Source organism: Myotis lucifugus, unplaced genomic scaffold (assembly GCF_000147115.1).
Source record: "Myotis lucifugus unplaced genomic scaffold, Myoluc2.0 scaffold_323, whole genome shotgun sequence".
In the NCBI taxonomy this organism is placed as follows: domain Eukaryota; kingdom Metazoa; phylum Chordata; class Mammalia; order Chiroptera; family Vespertilionidae; genus Myotis; species Myotis lucifugus.
The window spans coordinates 461238-479441 of NW_005871371.1; the positions used below are offsets into that span (position 1 = coordinate 461238).

The window sequence follows — 18204 nt, forward strand, 5'->3', positions numbered from 1 at the left end:
AATATTTTCATATATACCTATGTCATCCATTTTTAAAATCAAATAACCATATATTTTAAAAATCATATTAAGGAGCCATGCCTAATATTAACGCACAAAAAATATATGAAAAATTAGTACTTACCAAAAAGACTGTAAAAATTGTCTAATCAGGACCAGATACAACTCTTCAGCAAACGCATGCCAGATAGGAAAAATACGGGTTTTTCAACTGGGTGCTGGAGAAAGATGAAAGTATTGGAACCTTGTCTTGAACTTTTATATTTGGAGAAAAGAGCTTTATCACAAGAGGACATACTCTTTCTTTTAGGAGGAAACTAAATTCCTGGTGCTAGTTGCAAAAAAATAAAGGAAAAGAAAAGAAAAGCAATTAACTTAGTTTGTACTAAACAGCCTCACTAGTAAATAAAGTTCTTAATAATTTCTATGAATAAATTAGCTTTATTATAAGTTTATGTAGTTTATTATTTTGTTTATAAACAATTCTGAAATTAGCACTGCTCTCTGACAATGTGAGATCAAAATGATAATATGTCAGTAAGTTTTTTTAAAAGACTCTAAATATAAAGAACAGAAGAAAGAAAATAGATTGCACAAATTCAAATGGATAAAGTATTTAAAATAGGCAGCTGAGGAGAGAAACCTTGATTAATAAAGATAGTATAGTAAGTTACACAATTTATTGATTCTTTTGTGTAAAGATAATTCCACTCATGTGCAGATGTATTAATAAACATAATATTCTGTTATACGTAGATTGTTTAAACAAAACACAAGCTGATGAAAAAATACAATGATAAATAAGCATTTTTTTAAATCTAGAAAATCTTGCAAAGAATTCTTAAATTTACTTACAGTCATAGTATATTATGCAGAAAACATCCCCATATCTGTTAATTCCTTGTGAAACTAGTCCCATTTTACTGAAAATGTAAGGCCCAGTCAACATTTAATATCTAACCTCAAATATACATTATTTTGTTGTTTTAATCATTCAAATATCATTTAGGCTAAGAATAATGACACAAACATAAATTTCATCCTCTAACCCTTTAATCTTACCAAAAAAAAAAAAAAAAAAAAGAAAGAAATAATAAGGCACAGTGTAATTCAGAATCACAAATTTTTTAAAATGTATTTTTAAAACTCAGATTCATTCAAGAAAAACAATTAGAGGGAAATATCAGATTCATTAGAAAAATACAGATAAAAAGATAAAAATAAATGCTCAACTGGTATGGCACAGTGGTTGAGTATCAACTCATACACCAAGAGATCACCGGTTCGATTCCTGGTCAGGGCATATGTCCTCGTTGCTGGCTTGATCCCCAGTAGGGGGAGTGCAAGAGGCAACCAAATAATGTCAATGTTTCTCTCTCATCGATGTTTCTATCTCTCCCTCTCCCTTCCTCTCTCTAAAATCAATAAAAAACATATTTTTAAAAGCCTCTTATAATCTCAACTCCTAGAGATAAGTTAGTCATTGTTAGTTCCAAATTAATTCCTTCCAAATTTTTATATTCATTTCAATGTACTTTTAAAAACTTTATTGAGAGTATTACAGATGTTCCCCTATTTTTCCCTCACTATCCCTCTCCCCTAGGTTCCCACTCTGTCCCAGGCCTTCACCACCCTATTGTCTGTGTCCAGGGGCAATGCACATATGCATATAAGTTCTTTGGTTAATCTCTTCCTGCCCCACCCCCCTCTTCCCTCCAAGATTTCTCAGTCTTCCATGTTTCCATGCCTCTGGTTCTATTTTATTCATCAGTTTATTTTGTTCATTAGATTCCACATATAAGTGAGATTATGTGATATTTGTATTTTGCTGATTGGCTTCTTTCACTTAGCATAATAATCTCCAGGTCACTCCATATTATCTCAAAGGGTCATAGATCTTTCTTAAAAAAAAAAATCTTTATTGTTAAAAGTATTACATATGCTCCCTTTCCCCACCGCCCCCCATTCACCCCATCTAGCCCACTCCGGCCCCTTGCCCCAGGCTTTCATCACCCTATTGTCTGTGTCCATTGGTTATGCATCAATGCAAACAAGTTCCTTGGTTGATCTCTTCCCACACACACCCTCCCCTGCCTTACCTCTGAGATTCCACAGTCTGTTCTATGCTTCTGTCTCTGGATCTATTTTGTTCATCAGTTTACTTTGTTCATTAGATTCAACATATGAGTGAGATCATGTGACACTTGTCTTTCTCTGACTGACTTATTTTGCTTAGCATAATAGTCTCCAGGTCCCTCCATGCTGTCTCAAGGTTAAGAGATCTTTCCTTTTTATTGCTGCATAGTATTCCATGGTGTATATGTACCATAACTTTGTTATCCACTCATTTACTCATGGGCCCTTGGGATGTTTCCAGATCTTAGCTATTGTAAATAACACTGCTATGAATATAAGGGTACATATATTCTTTCTGGTGGGTGCTTTGGGATTCTTAGGATATATTCCTAGAAGTGGGATCACTGGGTCAAATGGCAGTTCCATTTTCTTCCCTCCCAAAATGGGATCTTAACAGTTTAGCGATTTGAAAGTCTACTCTCATGTCTACAGTTAGTTTCTTTGACTGACAAAATTAAAGACATAATTAAGGTTATTGTCATACTTTACTAAATAATTTTCTATATTAGTTAATTTATGACTATAACAGACAAGACTTAAGTTTTATCTATTTATTTCCCCCCTCACTACTCAACTGATTACAACTGCGTTTCTTCCGAAATCACCATGAAATACCCCAACTCTACAGAAAGTAATATTATATTCATCATGATCTCTGTGGACAAAGCGAACACTGCCTTTTCAGTCTTCATCTTACCATATCTTTCTGAAGCACTTGACTTAACTGATTACTTGGTTCATCTTGAAGCTTTCTTTGCTTTTGTCTTTTATATGTCTCACTGTATCACATTTGCTTTTGTCTTCTGTATGTCTCACTGTATCACATGCACTCCTGCCTTTCTGGCCTCTTTTATATTCTTACCCTTTTATGCTTAACCATTTAATGTTGAGATTCCTCAGAGCTCCAGAGTACCAGGACCTGGCTTTCTCGTCTGTGCTATCACCAGAGGTGATCTTTTTCACTCCCAATTACAAGCCAGTGATGTTTACATTTATAACCTCAATGTAATTAACAATTACAAGCCAGTGATGTTTACATTTATAACCTCAGCCCAAAACCTTACTTCCAAGCTCAAAATGCATAAATTCAACTAATATTTTGCAGTATCTCATTTTGAGGTACTTGAGTGTGTTTAAAACTGAATAATTTATCCTTTGTAATAAAAAGTTTACCATAGAGTATATTCCATCTTAGCAAGCAGTTCACTGTTCAAGCCTTTTCCCTTACCTACATCATTTCATTGATTTATTTAGCAATTACTGGCTTACTGCTTAATATGTGCCAGGAACTATGGTAGGGAAAGGGGTTCAGGGTTAAGTTCAATTTTGTCCGCCCTTATAGAGCTTATTTTCTAGACACAGATCCTTTTTCAGGCTCACTGCTCTGGAGTATCCCTTTCCTATTCTGCCTGTTTCTCCCAACTCACTACTTTCCCCCCTTCAGGTAAAAGCTTCATGTGTTTGATTCATCACCAACTCTCCACCAGTTTGGTGCCTATGTTATTCACTCCCACACACTTTTTACACTTTTCCTTCACAGCATTCATCAAATCCATTATTCAGTTAATATTTTTCTCCAAATTAGACTTGTAAGTGCCACAGGGCCAGAATTCTATCTGTCTCATTTCACATCTGCATCCTTTGCACAAAACACATAGACCAGCACATTCTAAATGACTGGTAATTTTGGTTAAATTAGGTAAATAATTAGTGAAAGAAAACAGATATTTAACTCTTAATGAAAACTTTACAGGAGCAAATTCTAGTATGTTACAAAGAATAATTCTTTTTTTCCCCCTCTGCATTATAGCAGGAAGAATAAAGTAGAATAAGTCATTTGTATACACAATAAATCTGAAATTAGAAACATTTTTTCAAATATTTTCCTACAAAATCAGAAAACACAATCCAAAGTACAGAAATTTCTAATTAAATTCATGTACCAATTCATTCATTCATTCACACGTTTATCAAACACCTGCCATATGCCAGGCACTATTATAGACTCAACAGTGAACTAAGTCCCTGCCTCATAGAGCTTACTCTCCTATAAGAAAAGATAGAAAATAAACTAATATACAAATACATATATGTCAGGAGGTAATAAGATAAGGGTATTAGCATGAAAAGTTGCCATTTTATATAAAGTGTTGGGGAAGGTTTGTCTGAAAAGTTGACCATTGAGCAAAGACCTCAAAAGAGTAAGAGACAAGCCATTTGAGAGAAAAGCATTCCAGACCCAGAAAACAGTAAGTTACAGAGGCCTGAAGCAGGAGTCCACTTGGGTCTTTTGTAAAAGTGTTCCTGTAGATGTCCTTTTTGCCCAGAATAAAAGAGGAAGTCCTAATTATGGTCTATGGAACTTTTCATGATCTAGTCCCCAGTATTCCTTTACCTTACCTCTTTTCACTCTTCCCTTTACCATTACTTTTTAGCCAGGCTGCGATTCTTGCTGTTCCCTCCCTCCCTCCCTCCCTCTCTCCCTCCCTCCCTCCTTCCCTTCCTTCCTCCCTTCCTTCCCCCTCCCTTGCTCTCCTTTCTTTCCCCTCTCTTGCTTCCTCCCTCCCTTCCTTCCTTCCTCTCTCTGTCTCTGTCTCCCTTCCTTTCTGAAATCAATAAAAACATATCCTTGTGTGTGTATTTTTTTAAAATTATCTAAAAGCATACAGCTACATATAAACAAATAAAAATCTATAACAATTTCTTTCTATTTTAAATATTATAAATATTAGAGGCCTGGTGCACAAAAATTTGTGCACTCGGGGGGGAGGGAGGGGTCCCTCAGCCCAGCCTGTGCCCTCTCTCAGTCTGGGACCCCTCAGGGATGACCACCTGCTGGCTCAGGACCGCTCCCTGGGGGATTGGGCCTAAGATGGCAATCAGACATCCCTCTGGCAGCCCAGCAGCCCTCGGGGGATGTCCACTTGCCAGCGGGGAGCAGGCCTAAACTGCAGTCGGACATCCTTAGCGCTGCTGAGGAGGCAGGCTCCCACCACCACCGCTGTACTGGCAGCCATCAGCCTGGCTTGTGGCTAAGCAGAGCTCTTCCCATGTGAGAGCGCCCTGACCACCAGAGGGCAGCTCCTGCATTGAGCGTCTGCCCCCTGGTGGTCAGTGTGTGTCATAGTGACCAGTCATTCCCAGTCTTTCTGCTGTTAGGGTCAGTTTGCATATTACCCTTTTACTATATAGGACAGAGGCCTGGTGCATGGGTGGGGGTCGGCTGGTTTGCCCTGAAGGGTGTCCCGGATCAGGGTGGGGGTCCCGCTTGGGTGCCTGGCCAGCCTGGATGAGGGGATGATGGCTGTCTGCAGCTGGTCACACCCCTTCAGGGTAGGGGTCCCCACTGGGGTGCCTGGCCAGTCTGGGTGAGGGGCTGAGGGCCGTTTTCAGGCTGGTGGGTGACTGAAGCTCCCAACCTCTCCTTTTTTTCTTTTTTTTTATTCTGGGATTTATTTACCTTCTATGGCTGTCACTGGAACTGAGAGCCGGCTTTAGCTCTGAGGCTCGGCTCCAGCTCTGAGACCTCGGCTGCTGAAAGCAGGTATCTGGGTTTGTTTGGCTTCTATAATTGAAACACTGTTGCAGCTCCAGCTCCGAGACCGGCTGGCTGAAAGCAGGATTCTGGGGTTTGTTTAGATTCTATAATTGCAACATTGTTTCTTAGAGTGCAGCTCAGAGGCCGGCAGCGGCAGGCGGGGAACCTTGGCTTCCTCCATCACTGGAGCAAGCAAGCCTCCTGTTCGTTTCAACTGCCTCGCTGCCGGCCGCCATCTTGGTTGGCAGTTAATTTGCATATCGCCCTGATTAGCCAATGGGAAGCGTGTCAGAGGTACGGTTAATTACCATGTTTGTCTATTATTAGATAGGATAGCTCACATACCACCTTCGCTCATATATTCACTGACTGAGAAATGCCTGAATAGACAGTATCCTGGGATTCCTTCTAATGTTAAAATTTCAAGATGCTAGGGCACTTCAACAATGTAAGATAACATTAAATTATTATAAGTCTAAAGTCTAAGGCTGTAATTCTTCACATCTTTTAATGTGGGAAAAAATACATGGTGCTTTCTTGAAAAATATCTGTAAAAATTTTAAGAATAATTTTGTTGCAAGATACTACAAATGGCTTACTTGTAAAAAGACTTGTGGAAAATCATTCAGGACTGACTCAAGTAATTCAAGGCCAAATGTTCGAGTCATTTCTGTCATGCCTACTAGCCAGTAAGGAGCATCAGCATTAACCAATTGACAAAGATCCTAGAAAAATAAGTCAAACAATAAATAAAAAATAAATAAAACATTCATATGCTGGAATAAAAGGTGTGGTTTTTTTTTCAAAACTCAATGTTCATAAAATTTTTAAGAATTTCTTCTTATACTGTAGTTGTTTTCACTCCTTAGAAACCAAACATTGGTAATTCAAATTTTGACAAATTGTATACGATTATATAGGTAAACTTTTAAAGAATCATATAACTATTGACAATAAAATACACAGATAAATGAGTCATACAACTATCGACTATATAGAGTACACAGATTAATGAATCATAACTATCAACACTATACAGAGTACACAGATAAATTATTAATCTAACGTTCTTTTAACGAAAATCCACCTAAAATAACCATTTGATCACAAACTTAATAAAATTTTCAGTACAAATAAATTGTATTTTACTTAAAAGATTTAGTCACAACAAATAATGTAAAAATCAGGTATTTTTATACAAATTATAGTAAGTATACCAATTATTATTTAAATTTTCCTGTTAAAAGAAATTATTTTATATGACTAGTAATCCTTAAGTTGCCTCTTTTATAGTTGTGCATTTAACTCATTTTATTTCCTTAAAACATAACATTTTATCATATTAATTAGCTTCTTAATGTTTTAGAACTTTTTTGAAACACTATAAAATTTGACAATCTTAAAAATGGACACTTAAAAAAATAAATCACATAAAATTCAAAACTATATATGATAATAAAAATTATTTTTATTAACTGAAATACCTGGAAAAGCATATATGCATCTTTAGCACAAGGCTTGAGAGTACTGACAGATCTTCTGTTACTATTGGCTTGAACCAGTGCTGGTTGTTCTATAATATCTGCAATCAAAATAAGGTAAGTTTTAGGAGTTCATAATGACCTTTATATAAATCAAATACTGCATACTATTTAAAAGGCATGCTTAAAATAAATGCTTGTTTATAGAATTATAAACTTTAATTATAAGTTCAGAATATGCCTCAAAAATGAAAAAAATTGGTAATCTATTTTATACAAAATGTCATATCATTGTTCACTGACTTATATTCATTTTAACAAGTTTAGTATCTTTTTTTTTTTAAATATATTTTATTGATTTTTTACAGAGAGGAAGGGAGAGAGATAGAGTCAGAAACATCGATGAGAGAGAAACATCGATCAGCTGCCTCCTGCACACTCCCCACTGGGGATGTGCCCGCAACCCAGGTACATGCCCTTGACCGGAATTGAACCTGGGACCTTTCAGTCCGCAGGCCGACGCTCTATCCACTGAGCCAAACCGGTTTCGGCCAAGTTTAGTATCTTTACCCACACATTTGATTTTTCACGCCTCCCATTATCTAGCCCTTTTATTTCATGAATCTGAAATTCACATGATCTTTAAATGTGCCTTTAAATATTAAATAAACATATAAAAGTTTACCACCATAGTTAATTCCTTTATCATCTTAGCATCTTTAAGAGAAGTAACTGCTTGATCTGCCACAATTACTATGTCAGTTGTAGGTACGGTATCAACTTGCTAAGAGTCAGCTAGATTGGTGCTTCCCAACTCAGCACTTCTTTGAATACTAATAAAACATTATTCACTGTAAATTGACAGTCTGTTTTGAATAAATGTTGACTTAATGACTACTTGAAAAGAAAGAGGTTCTAAGTGTGTTCTACCTTATTAAAAAGTATTAAATGAGAGAGCAGTCTTTAGTGATGCACAGCTAAAATTCCCAATCTAGGAATTATATTGAGGTTATGAATATATAAAACATTCAAATTGGAGAACTGCCCTGTTTTATCCTCTAAGTTTAATTTCCTAATATTTCAAACTGCTAGAATTCCAACTGCATTTCCCATAGGAAAAATGCAGAAAAATCAATATACTAAAGTCAGTGGAAGTATTCTAATAAAACAACAGATTCAGAATGCCTAAAACTAAATGTGAAAAATCTGACCAATGGTTAATTTCAGGTTAAGTGAAATAATTATTGGAGTAGGCAGTACTCCAATAATTTTTACCAGTATTAACAAAAGAATATCAAATAAAATGAAAGACTGCATGATATCAAAAGTTTAAGAAAAAAACTATATAAAGGAAAAAGTAGTTTAATCTTTTGCTTCCTGACTATATAAAGCAAAAAGATTGCTCATGATGGTAGCACCTTATAATCTTTTCAGCTAACCATGAAAAAAAATTTGTTTTATATCTACTAAGGATAATAAATGAGGAAAAAAACATAATTTGTATAGTTAAAAGTTATCAAATTATAAAACTGTAAACAAACAGATTATCTGCCAGCTCTCTGAAAAGACATGTTTTTAAGTTTTTAGGAAACTTTTTAAATTAAAAAAAAGAAGTCAAAAATTACAATATATTTGATAAAAATAGAGGAAGATTAATCTTTACATTATATAAATATCCCTTAACACATATTAATAGGCAAGGGCAAAAATTCACATGAGGGAAGCACACTCTTAGGAACTGACACTAAAGAAATAATTCAAATGGAAAAAATTTATGTATAAAGACACTCAAAACAATACCAAAATTTAGAACACAATGTTAAGTGTACAATGGGAGACTAGTTCATTAAATTATAGAAGAACAACAAAGTATAATTACAAATATAAATGAAAATAGTTGACTTCTAGGATGATAAAATTATGGGAGATTTATTTTTTGAATTTCTATTATCAATATAATAATATTGCTAAGATAAATATATTTTTTAAAGTATTCTCGTTTTTAGATAGCCTACATTTACAGGAAAAAGGCTGAAAATCAATAAATGAGAAATCATGGATATAAGAATCATCCACTGTCAAAAGTAAACAACTTTTGTCACTTTACCTCTGTGTCGTTCATCTTCAGCAACCATCCTCTCAAAAACAACAGTAACAACTTGTCGCACTGTAGCAGCAGCTGTATTATTGGTAATATTATCTTTTGTGAAATGTAGTCGAAAACAAAGAACAATTGCCTAAAAAAAAACAATTTTCATTTAGTGTGAAATAAGACTGAAGAACGTGACTACTATACTTTATCTGATGTAACCCAAAATTAAATAATTTGTCTGGCTGTCTCAATCACAGATACTAAAAGCTCTACCCTTTCATACAATAAATCTACAGAAATCCTTATATTTTGAAAAAATTCAGCCTCTTAGTAAATATATAGTCACATAAACTTAGCTTAAGGTTATGTGTAATACATCTTTTACAATTTGGTTCTTTTAACATGTACATAATAAGGTGCTGTGTTTTATTACCCCAGAATGACTTGCTTTACAAATAACATGTACTCAAAGTTTGTTAAATCATCTGTAGAAATGTTAAATAAACTTGTTAATCATATAAAAAGATAAAATTATAATTTTTAAAAGTAGTCCTTTAAAATCAACTTTATTAAATTGTAATTTATATGTAAAAAACTGTATCCCTTCTAAAACTTAAATTTGATGAGTTCTGAATCTTTATTCACTCATGAAGCTACTGTCACAATTAAGATACAAGAAATTTCCATCACCCTAAAAGTTTCCTTGTGCTCTTTTACAATCCATTTTTCCCTCTGCCCTTGGCCCCAGGCAACTACCCATATGCTTTTTTAAGTACTGATCAGCTGGCATTTTTTACAAATATACTTATTTATGTCTGGTTTCTTTCACTTGTAATACTTCAAGTGATATTCATTCATGTTGTTTTTTGTATCAATAGTTTATACTTTTTTTATTCTTTTTTTTATCCTCACCCTAGGATATTTTTCACTGATTTTTAGTGAGCAGAAGAAAGGCAGAAGGAGAGGGGGAAGGGAAAGGGAGAGAAGAGATCAATCAGTTGCCTTCCGCAAACTCCACTACTGGGGATCGAACCTGTAACCAAGGTATGTGGTATATGCCCTGCAACCTTTCAGTGTACAAGACAACGTTCCTACCAACTGAGCCACATGGGCTAGAGCTTTACTTTTTTATTCTTGAGTAGCATTCCATGGCATGGGTTTATCCATTCTTTTTTATTTTTTCTTTTAGTATGTTTCTACTGATTTTTTAGAGAGAGAAAAAGAGGGGGATAGAGAGAGAGAGAGAAGCACTGATTGGCTGTCTCCTGCACGACCCCAATGGGGCTTGAGCCCACAACCCAGACCTGGAATTGAACCAGCAAGCTCCTGGTTCATAGGCTGATGCTCAGCCACTGAGCCACACTAGCCTGGCTGGGTTTATCCATTCATATTTATCCATTCACCTGCTGATGGACACTTGAGATGTTTTCAGTTTTGGGCTATGTGAATAAAGCTGCTATGAAAATTCATATATGAGGACACATGTTTATATTTTTTTTGGTTAAATAAATACCTAGAAGTGAAATGGCTGGATCATATGGTAAGTATAGGTTAAACCTTTTAAGAAACTGCTAGTTTTCCAAAGTAGTTTTATAATTTCTTATTCCATTCAGCAGTATATGTGAGTTCAGAACTATTCCACATCCTCAACACCTGATATGGTCAGTCTTTTTAAACTTTAGCTATTCTAATGGATGTGTAATGATATCTATCCTTATGGTTTTAATTTGCTTTTTCCCTGATACCTGTTGAGGCTGAGCCAATTTCCATGTACTCAATAGCCATTTGAATATCTTATACTGTGAAGTTTCTGCTGAAATCATCTGTCCATTTGGGGGGGTTGTCTTTCAAATGAGTTATAAGAATTTTTCATAAACTCTAGATAAAACTCCTATCAGATATTTTTAAAATATTTCCCCATTCTGTCGCTCTTTTTATGATTGATGGATTTTTTGCCCTACCTAAGAAATGTCTGTCTACCCATGGTAGATTTTCTCCTATGTGTTCTTTTATAAGTTTCAGTTTTAAAAGACACATTTTTGGCCCTGGTTGGTGTGGCTCAGTTGGTTGAGCATCATCCCATGCACAGAAAGGTTGCCAGTTCAATTCCTGGTCAGGACACATGCCCAGGTTGTGGGTTCAGTCCCAGTTAGGGGTGCATGCAGAAGGCAACCAATGTTTCTCTCTCTCATCAATGTTTCTCTCTCTCTCTCCCCCCCTTCCTCTCTCTCTAAAATCAATAAAAAACATATTTAGACAGACAAGCAAAAAAAGAAACATTTTTGAAGACAAGATCATTTAAATTCTATATATTATCATATTAATTATATTAAATGTTTTAAGGAAATAATTAAGCCTTTATACCACTATTACTCTTTACATTTCAAATGTATAGAATTTTTTTTACTTCATTTTTATCACAAAATATTACATTCCCAAAGTAACCATATTAAAATTAATCTAATATTTATTTATAAAACTATAATCAGTTCTTATTGTTTTGGTAGGTCAAATAATAATCTTTTATAAAATTTTAAAAATTTTATATACATATACACACACACACACACAATAATTTGATAGCTAGAAACCAAGAAGACTTACATACAACAAAAGTACATACAAGATGGGGCAAAAGTAGGTTTATAGTTGTTGTTCATGTGGACAATAACACAGTAATTAATAAATGATAATACAAGAATGAACTCCGTGTTTTGCATTCTCACAACTATAAACCTACTTTTGCCGATCCCTTTATAAAAATACATAAAATATTTTATAAAGCAGGTATGAGATTAAAAGAATAAGCTATTTGCAATTAAGTAAAATTTCATTATAACCTAAGAACATCAAAAGTAACTAGAAAAGATACTCTCAAGAGACAGTATACTTTTCTACTTTATAAGCTGTCCATCCTTAAAGGCATGCTAATTATAATAGAACTATTAGTAAAAGTCCAACAAATTTCTTAAACAATAAGCCATTAATTAATGACTGTTCTTTATATTACTCTCTGTTCTGAAGAAATATTTCATAGTTTCTTTTAATATTTCATAATTAAAAGGAAACTTTTTGGAGAGTGAAATAAATAATAGAGTAACTATTATATATTCCAAAGAGGGTGGGAGTTGTAAGAAATGAAAAATACTTATCGTACATGCAACCTTATCTAATTTAAATGCCAAAAGGACGCCTTTTAAGCTATTTAATGGACAGGCTTAAACTATCTGGCTTACATATCACATACAGGTGAAATTATTTTTAAAAGGGGATAAGGGAGAGCTATCAGAGGAATACTCAAGGCAGTTGTGGAGAACACTGATACCTCAAAATACATTTTTTTTTCTCTTACTTTCCTCTTCCTCTATTAGTATTCCTCTGCTACTTTTCTTTTTCCATTTCCTATTCATAACTAACTCTGTCAGCTATACCCAAAGGGATTTGCTTCATAACCCTAAACTGATTTCAATTTAACTCTGAGGAAAATATGGCACCAATGGTTTTTAACCTACAATATCCATTATCACAATATCTATAGGGAAGTTACCTTTGGTTCAAATCAGGCTTTTCTCTTTTCAACAGCTTATTCAAATACTGTCTCAAGCACTTATGAATTTTGTCAAAACAGGTTTCCTACCTTAGAGAGTGCCTCGTCATGAACTACTGTATTGGTTGTTAAAAGAACAAGAACTGTTTGAAGTAGCTTAAGTTCTTCAAGACTATTTTCCATTAGCTGCCAAAGCATGTTAATTATATTTCCAGCTGCAGTCTGTAAAGTAATCATTTTAATTATTGTCAACAATAAAATATAAGTGCTTAAGTCCCTAAATAAAAAAGGTACACAAATATTACCTCACTTGGAGAAAATTTCTTGATCACAATAACAAAATCTGTGTTTTAGCTATATAGATCCAAACACGTCTCTCAACTAATTTGAAACTTACATCCAATTAAATTTCTTCTAAAAAATGAATTTCTTTAAAATACAGTGGGGCCTTGACTTACGAGTTTAATTCATTCCGAGACCGAGCTTGTTAAGGAGCTCGTTAAGGAGCTCGTTAACTCAAATTACTCTATCAACTCAATGCAAAATATCGGCCAAGAGACAGCTGGTATCTCAAAAACTCATTAGTAGGGACACTCGTAAGTCAAGGCCCCACTGTACACCATTTCAATATTTGCAACTAACAACATGCAATTCTGAAATACGTAGTCAAAATCAAAGCTTATGTCTACAATAATATTTCATTTGGACATTGATGAATATGGACATACGCAAATTCCCTACGTGTCTGCTGTTTCTTATCTATATATATAAAAGCCTAAGCAACCATTTGACCGGTAGCTGACGTGCACTGACCATCAGGGGGCAGACGCTCAACGCACAGGCATGGAAACATGGAACAGACTGATGAACCTCAGAGGAAAGGGGGGAGGGGGGAGGGTGGGAAGAGATTAACCAAAGATCTTATATGCATACTAGAGGCTTGGTGCATGGATTCTTGCACCGATGGGGTCCCTCGGCCTGGCCTACAGGGATCGGGCCAAAACCAGCAGTCCGACATCCCCCGAGGGGTCCTGGATTGCGAGAGGGTGCAGGCCAGGCCGAGGGACTCCACTGGTGCATGAATCTGTGCACTGGGCCTCTAGTATTATCTATAGTATGTTATAGAAAAAATTAAAATTCAACTTCAATTAACAACATCTTTATAATCTCAATTTTTTTTTATTCTGACAGTTTGAATGCTATACTAAAGGCAAAAGAATTTACCACTTCTATTAAAATACTTTAAATAGTACAAAGTTAAGGTTAATAGCATTATATTTAAATGAGGATGTAGATTCATAATGATGAAATGTTGTTCCTTGTTTTACCATCATAAGATTAGATACAGACATTTAATTAATGAACAACAAATTTCACTTCAGATAATTTAGGAAACAGTCATGATTTTCCTTCCTACCTTAACACCTTTCGTACCGCATAGAAATCTCTAAGACATACGCCAGGGACCGCACGTTTTCGGGCAAACTGCACGTTATTTAAATCATCATAATGCACTTTAGGTGTCGTTTGTCGTTTTTCAATAATTATAACATTTTTATTTACAAAAACAATTAAACAATTAAAGTTCCTAGTACTTTTTTAACGTATGGTACTGCGTAAAACATTTTCCTCTATGAAGAGGGACCAAACAAAATTTACATAAGTATCTAGATTCGCTCCTTTTTCCATGGGTGTGAAAAACGAGAAAACTCATAAGCGGTACTTAACAGATGGCGCGCGAAACACGAGAAAACTCGTGAGCAGTACAAAAGGTGTTAAAAAAATTTTTTATGACTTACTAGAGGCCCAGTGCATGAAATTCATTCATGGGTAGGGTCCCTAGGCCTGGCTGGTGGTCAGGGCTGATCAGGGCCTTCCTTCCCCCAGCTGGCAGCTGCAGGCCGGGGCCTTCCTTCATCCCACACCACCCCCTGGTGGTCACCGCACGTCACAGTGAGCGGTCAAACTCCCAGTCAATCGAACTCCCAAGGGACAATTTGCATATTAGCATTTTATTATACAGGATATTCTCTTCAGTAATATGAAAATATGTGTAGTTCTCTGGGACTACTTATACTATAAATGACTTGAAAAATGCACTTACATTTTTATTATTTATGAGTACTTAATAATGAAATAATTTGCTAATCTTTTAAAATTCAGCCATGTCCTTCAAGCACATTGGTAGTCATAAAACTGTTTTACATTAAATATCAGGTATGTTTCATTCTCCCCTTGTCAAAACTGCTTTGATTCTTAGGTGCATAGTTCAGATAAAATCTTCAAATTACCTCAGATACAACTTCATGTGACATGAGTCTCTGAATGGCGGCCAAACATAGCTGAGTGATCTTCTGTTCCTTGGTTCCACAACCCATTAGAAAAGGTTGAACAACCTCTGAGCTGTTCTCTTTTAATGCTTTATTTAGAACACATATAAAATAAATTATTAAATCTAATTCATAAATAGCAATACATTTTATATAATTACAACCAGTAATGATGATTTAAAAACTTTATGTAAAATTAACACCAAAATAAAAACCAAGTATAAGAGTTAAAACACTTCAAATAGATGTTATAAATTCATATCTAAACTACATCCCTTAACTATAGCTTTGCCATGCCTTTCTCCTGACACTCTATCGCTGGTCCTTCTTATGGTACTATACTCTTTAAGGTCAACTTCTCAGAAGTTTATCCTGCCTCAGAGAAGCATACCATTTCTTCAATAGTGCAGAAGGGAAAACATGAATAAAAATTCATATCACAGAGCAGAAAAAGTAATTTAAAATAGTATATATATCATTCTACCATACTTCTGAATGTTCAGAAACTCTCTATAATTATATTATACTAGAGGCCCAGTGCACAAAATTCATGCACGGGGAGGGGGGAGTTCCTCAGCCTGGCCTGCACCATCTCACAATCCAGGACCCCTTGGGGGAGTCAGACATCCCTCTCAAAATCCGGAACCACTGGCTCCTAACCACTCACCTGCCTGCCTGCCTGATCGCCCCTAGCCACTATGCCTGCCTACCTGATCACCCTTAACTACTCGCCTGCCTGCCTGCCTGATTGCCCCTAACCACTCTGCATGCCTGTCTGATCCTCCCTAACCACTCACCTGCCTGCCTGATCGCCCCTAACTACCCCTGTCTGCTTGCCTGATCACCCCTAACCACCTCTGCCTATCTGACTGCCCCAACCGCTCACCTGCCTACCTGATTGCTAACTGCTCACCTGTCTGCCTGATCACCCATAACCGCTCGCCTGCCTGCCTCATCACCCCTACCACTCTGCCTGCCTGCCTGTCTGATTGCCCCTAACTGCTTGCCTGCCTGCTTGATCACCCCTAACTGCTCACCTGCCTGCCTGATTGCCTCTAACCACTCACCTGCCTGCCTGATCACCCCTAATCACTCTGCCTGCCTGCCTGATCACCCCTAACCACTCTGCCTGCCTGCCTGATCGCCCCTAACCACTCTGCCTGACTGCCTGTTCCTCCCTAACTGCTTGCCTGCCTGCCTGCCTGATCATCCCTAACCCCTCTGCCTGCCTGCCTGATCCTCCCTAACTGCTCACCTGCCTGCCTGATCGCCCCTATCTGCCTCTGCCTCAGCCATGGCTTTGTCTGTAAAGATGTCCAGAATGACGTCCAGAAGGTTGTTCGGCTGTCCAGTCTAATTAGCATATTACACTTTTCTTATTATAGGTGCCTTGCATTTACATAGCCTAATTTTTCTTTAAGAAATAAGCTCATTAAAAACAGTAACATTACTCCTCTTATTAATGAAACATTACTTTAAATTGGATGCACATGCTATAATTCCAAATCTTAATTTAACTCTTTCTACCAAGCCAATTCTTTCAGAAGTTTTAAAGTGGCAGCAAAAATGTAAAAGGTTAGAATATGTGTAAACTGAATTATATATAATTAAATTTATAAAATGAAATTAAATCAATACACATTGAATGGCTACACAAATATAAGACAGGTTTGTCATTCTCCGGGAATTTGAATAAATAACATGGAATTATGAATCAAGAACATATTAAACTTATGTGTTTGGTATATGCTTTCAAAGGTACTATACACATCAATTATGTTAGAGGTTAAAACATAATAAAGACATACCAATCTGAATTTTAACAAGTTTTGCCAAAGAAATTATGAGAAAGTCATCCAGAAAAACCACTATAAGAATAAAACCAATGTTAACATGAATTTTATTTAAATCTCTACCTTTATGCTCCCAAAACTCACTTTATGGTATGGTAAATAAAGACTACAATTTCTTACACCATGATCTGTAAAGCCCCTCCGTATGCCAGAATAAACTGGCGAGTTAGAACAGCTAAGAGATGGCAAAAATGACTTGCAAAGAACAGTTTCCAAAAGGGTTCCCTTGCCTTATTTCCTTGCTTTCTTGTGCATAAAGATTTTGATTCAAATCCAGAGACATAAATTTTCCATAACAATGTCTCAAAACATTTATATGAATTCTTAAAAGATGACAATAAAGCTCTCATGCAATAAATATCCTGCCATATAAGAGGCTACCCCTAACTCATCTGAACATTTCTAATTATTAAATACTAGAAGCCTGTTGCACGGCCTTCCCTTCCCCTGGCTGCCGGCACCGGTTTTCCTCCGGCACCCGGGACCCAGGCCTTCGCTCCGGCCGGGGCTGCCTTCAGCCTTCACGCCGCCTTCAAGCCTTCACTGCTCCAGGCAGAGCCGCCTTCAGTCTTCGCTCTGCCGCTTCGTGCCTACGTATGCAAATTAACCGCCATCTTTGTTTGGCGGTTAATTTGCATATCTCGCTGATTAGCCAATGGGAGGTGTAGCAAAGGTACGGTCAATTACCATGTTTGTCTATTATTAGATAGGATTGTTCAAGCAAATAAGTTTCAATAGTAACAAGCTGCATTTGTAATTTTTAGAATGTTAGCATGTGTTTCTCATTTGGTATCACAATAATCAAATAGAGTTTATATGGCATGACTTGGCCCAAGCAACAAGTATGTGCTACAGCCAGAATTCGAAAATGTCTTCTAACTCCTGGTTCCACTATTTTTTCCACATTATGTTGCCCCTATTTAAAGTAAACAGGACTTGATACAAATAGAAGGAAAAGAGTTAAAAGTATCTAAGAAGAACCAATGATCTGCACTTTAAAGTTGTCTGCCTTAAGCCTTCAGATAAATGTAGGAAAGGAATCCTGTCTTCATAGAAGGAAAAACAATGTATTTTTATAGAATGGCTAATGACAATGGTTTTAAGACATATCCATAATCTCTCAAGAGTGTAAATCAGTGCCAATTATAAACTATGATACAGTGCTAACTAATCACTTAAATTTTTCCTTACAATTTCATCCTCTAGAGCAGTGGTTCTCAACCTTCC

At 36.0% G+C, this 18204-nt stretch overlaps 1 protein-coding gene across 1 annotated transcript in view; it reads right to left on the reverse strand.

The window, feature by feature from the left end:
- Positions 1-18204, reverse strand: part of MON2 (MON2 homolog, regulator of endosome-to-Golgi trafficking) — a 110866-nt gene that overhangs the window by 72665 nt on the left and 19997 nt on the right. The window contains 7 exon segments of the mRNA XM_006100679.3: positions 167-251; positions 254-331; positions 6274-6399; positions 7159-7256; positions 9263-9392; positions 12885-13016; positions 15086-15213. Coding sequence (XP_006100741.1) covers positions 167-251; positions 254-331; positions 6274-6399; positions 7159-7256; positions 9263-9392; positions 12885-13016; positions 15086-15213 — 777 coding nt within the window.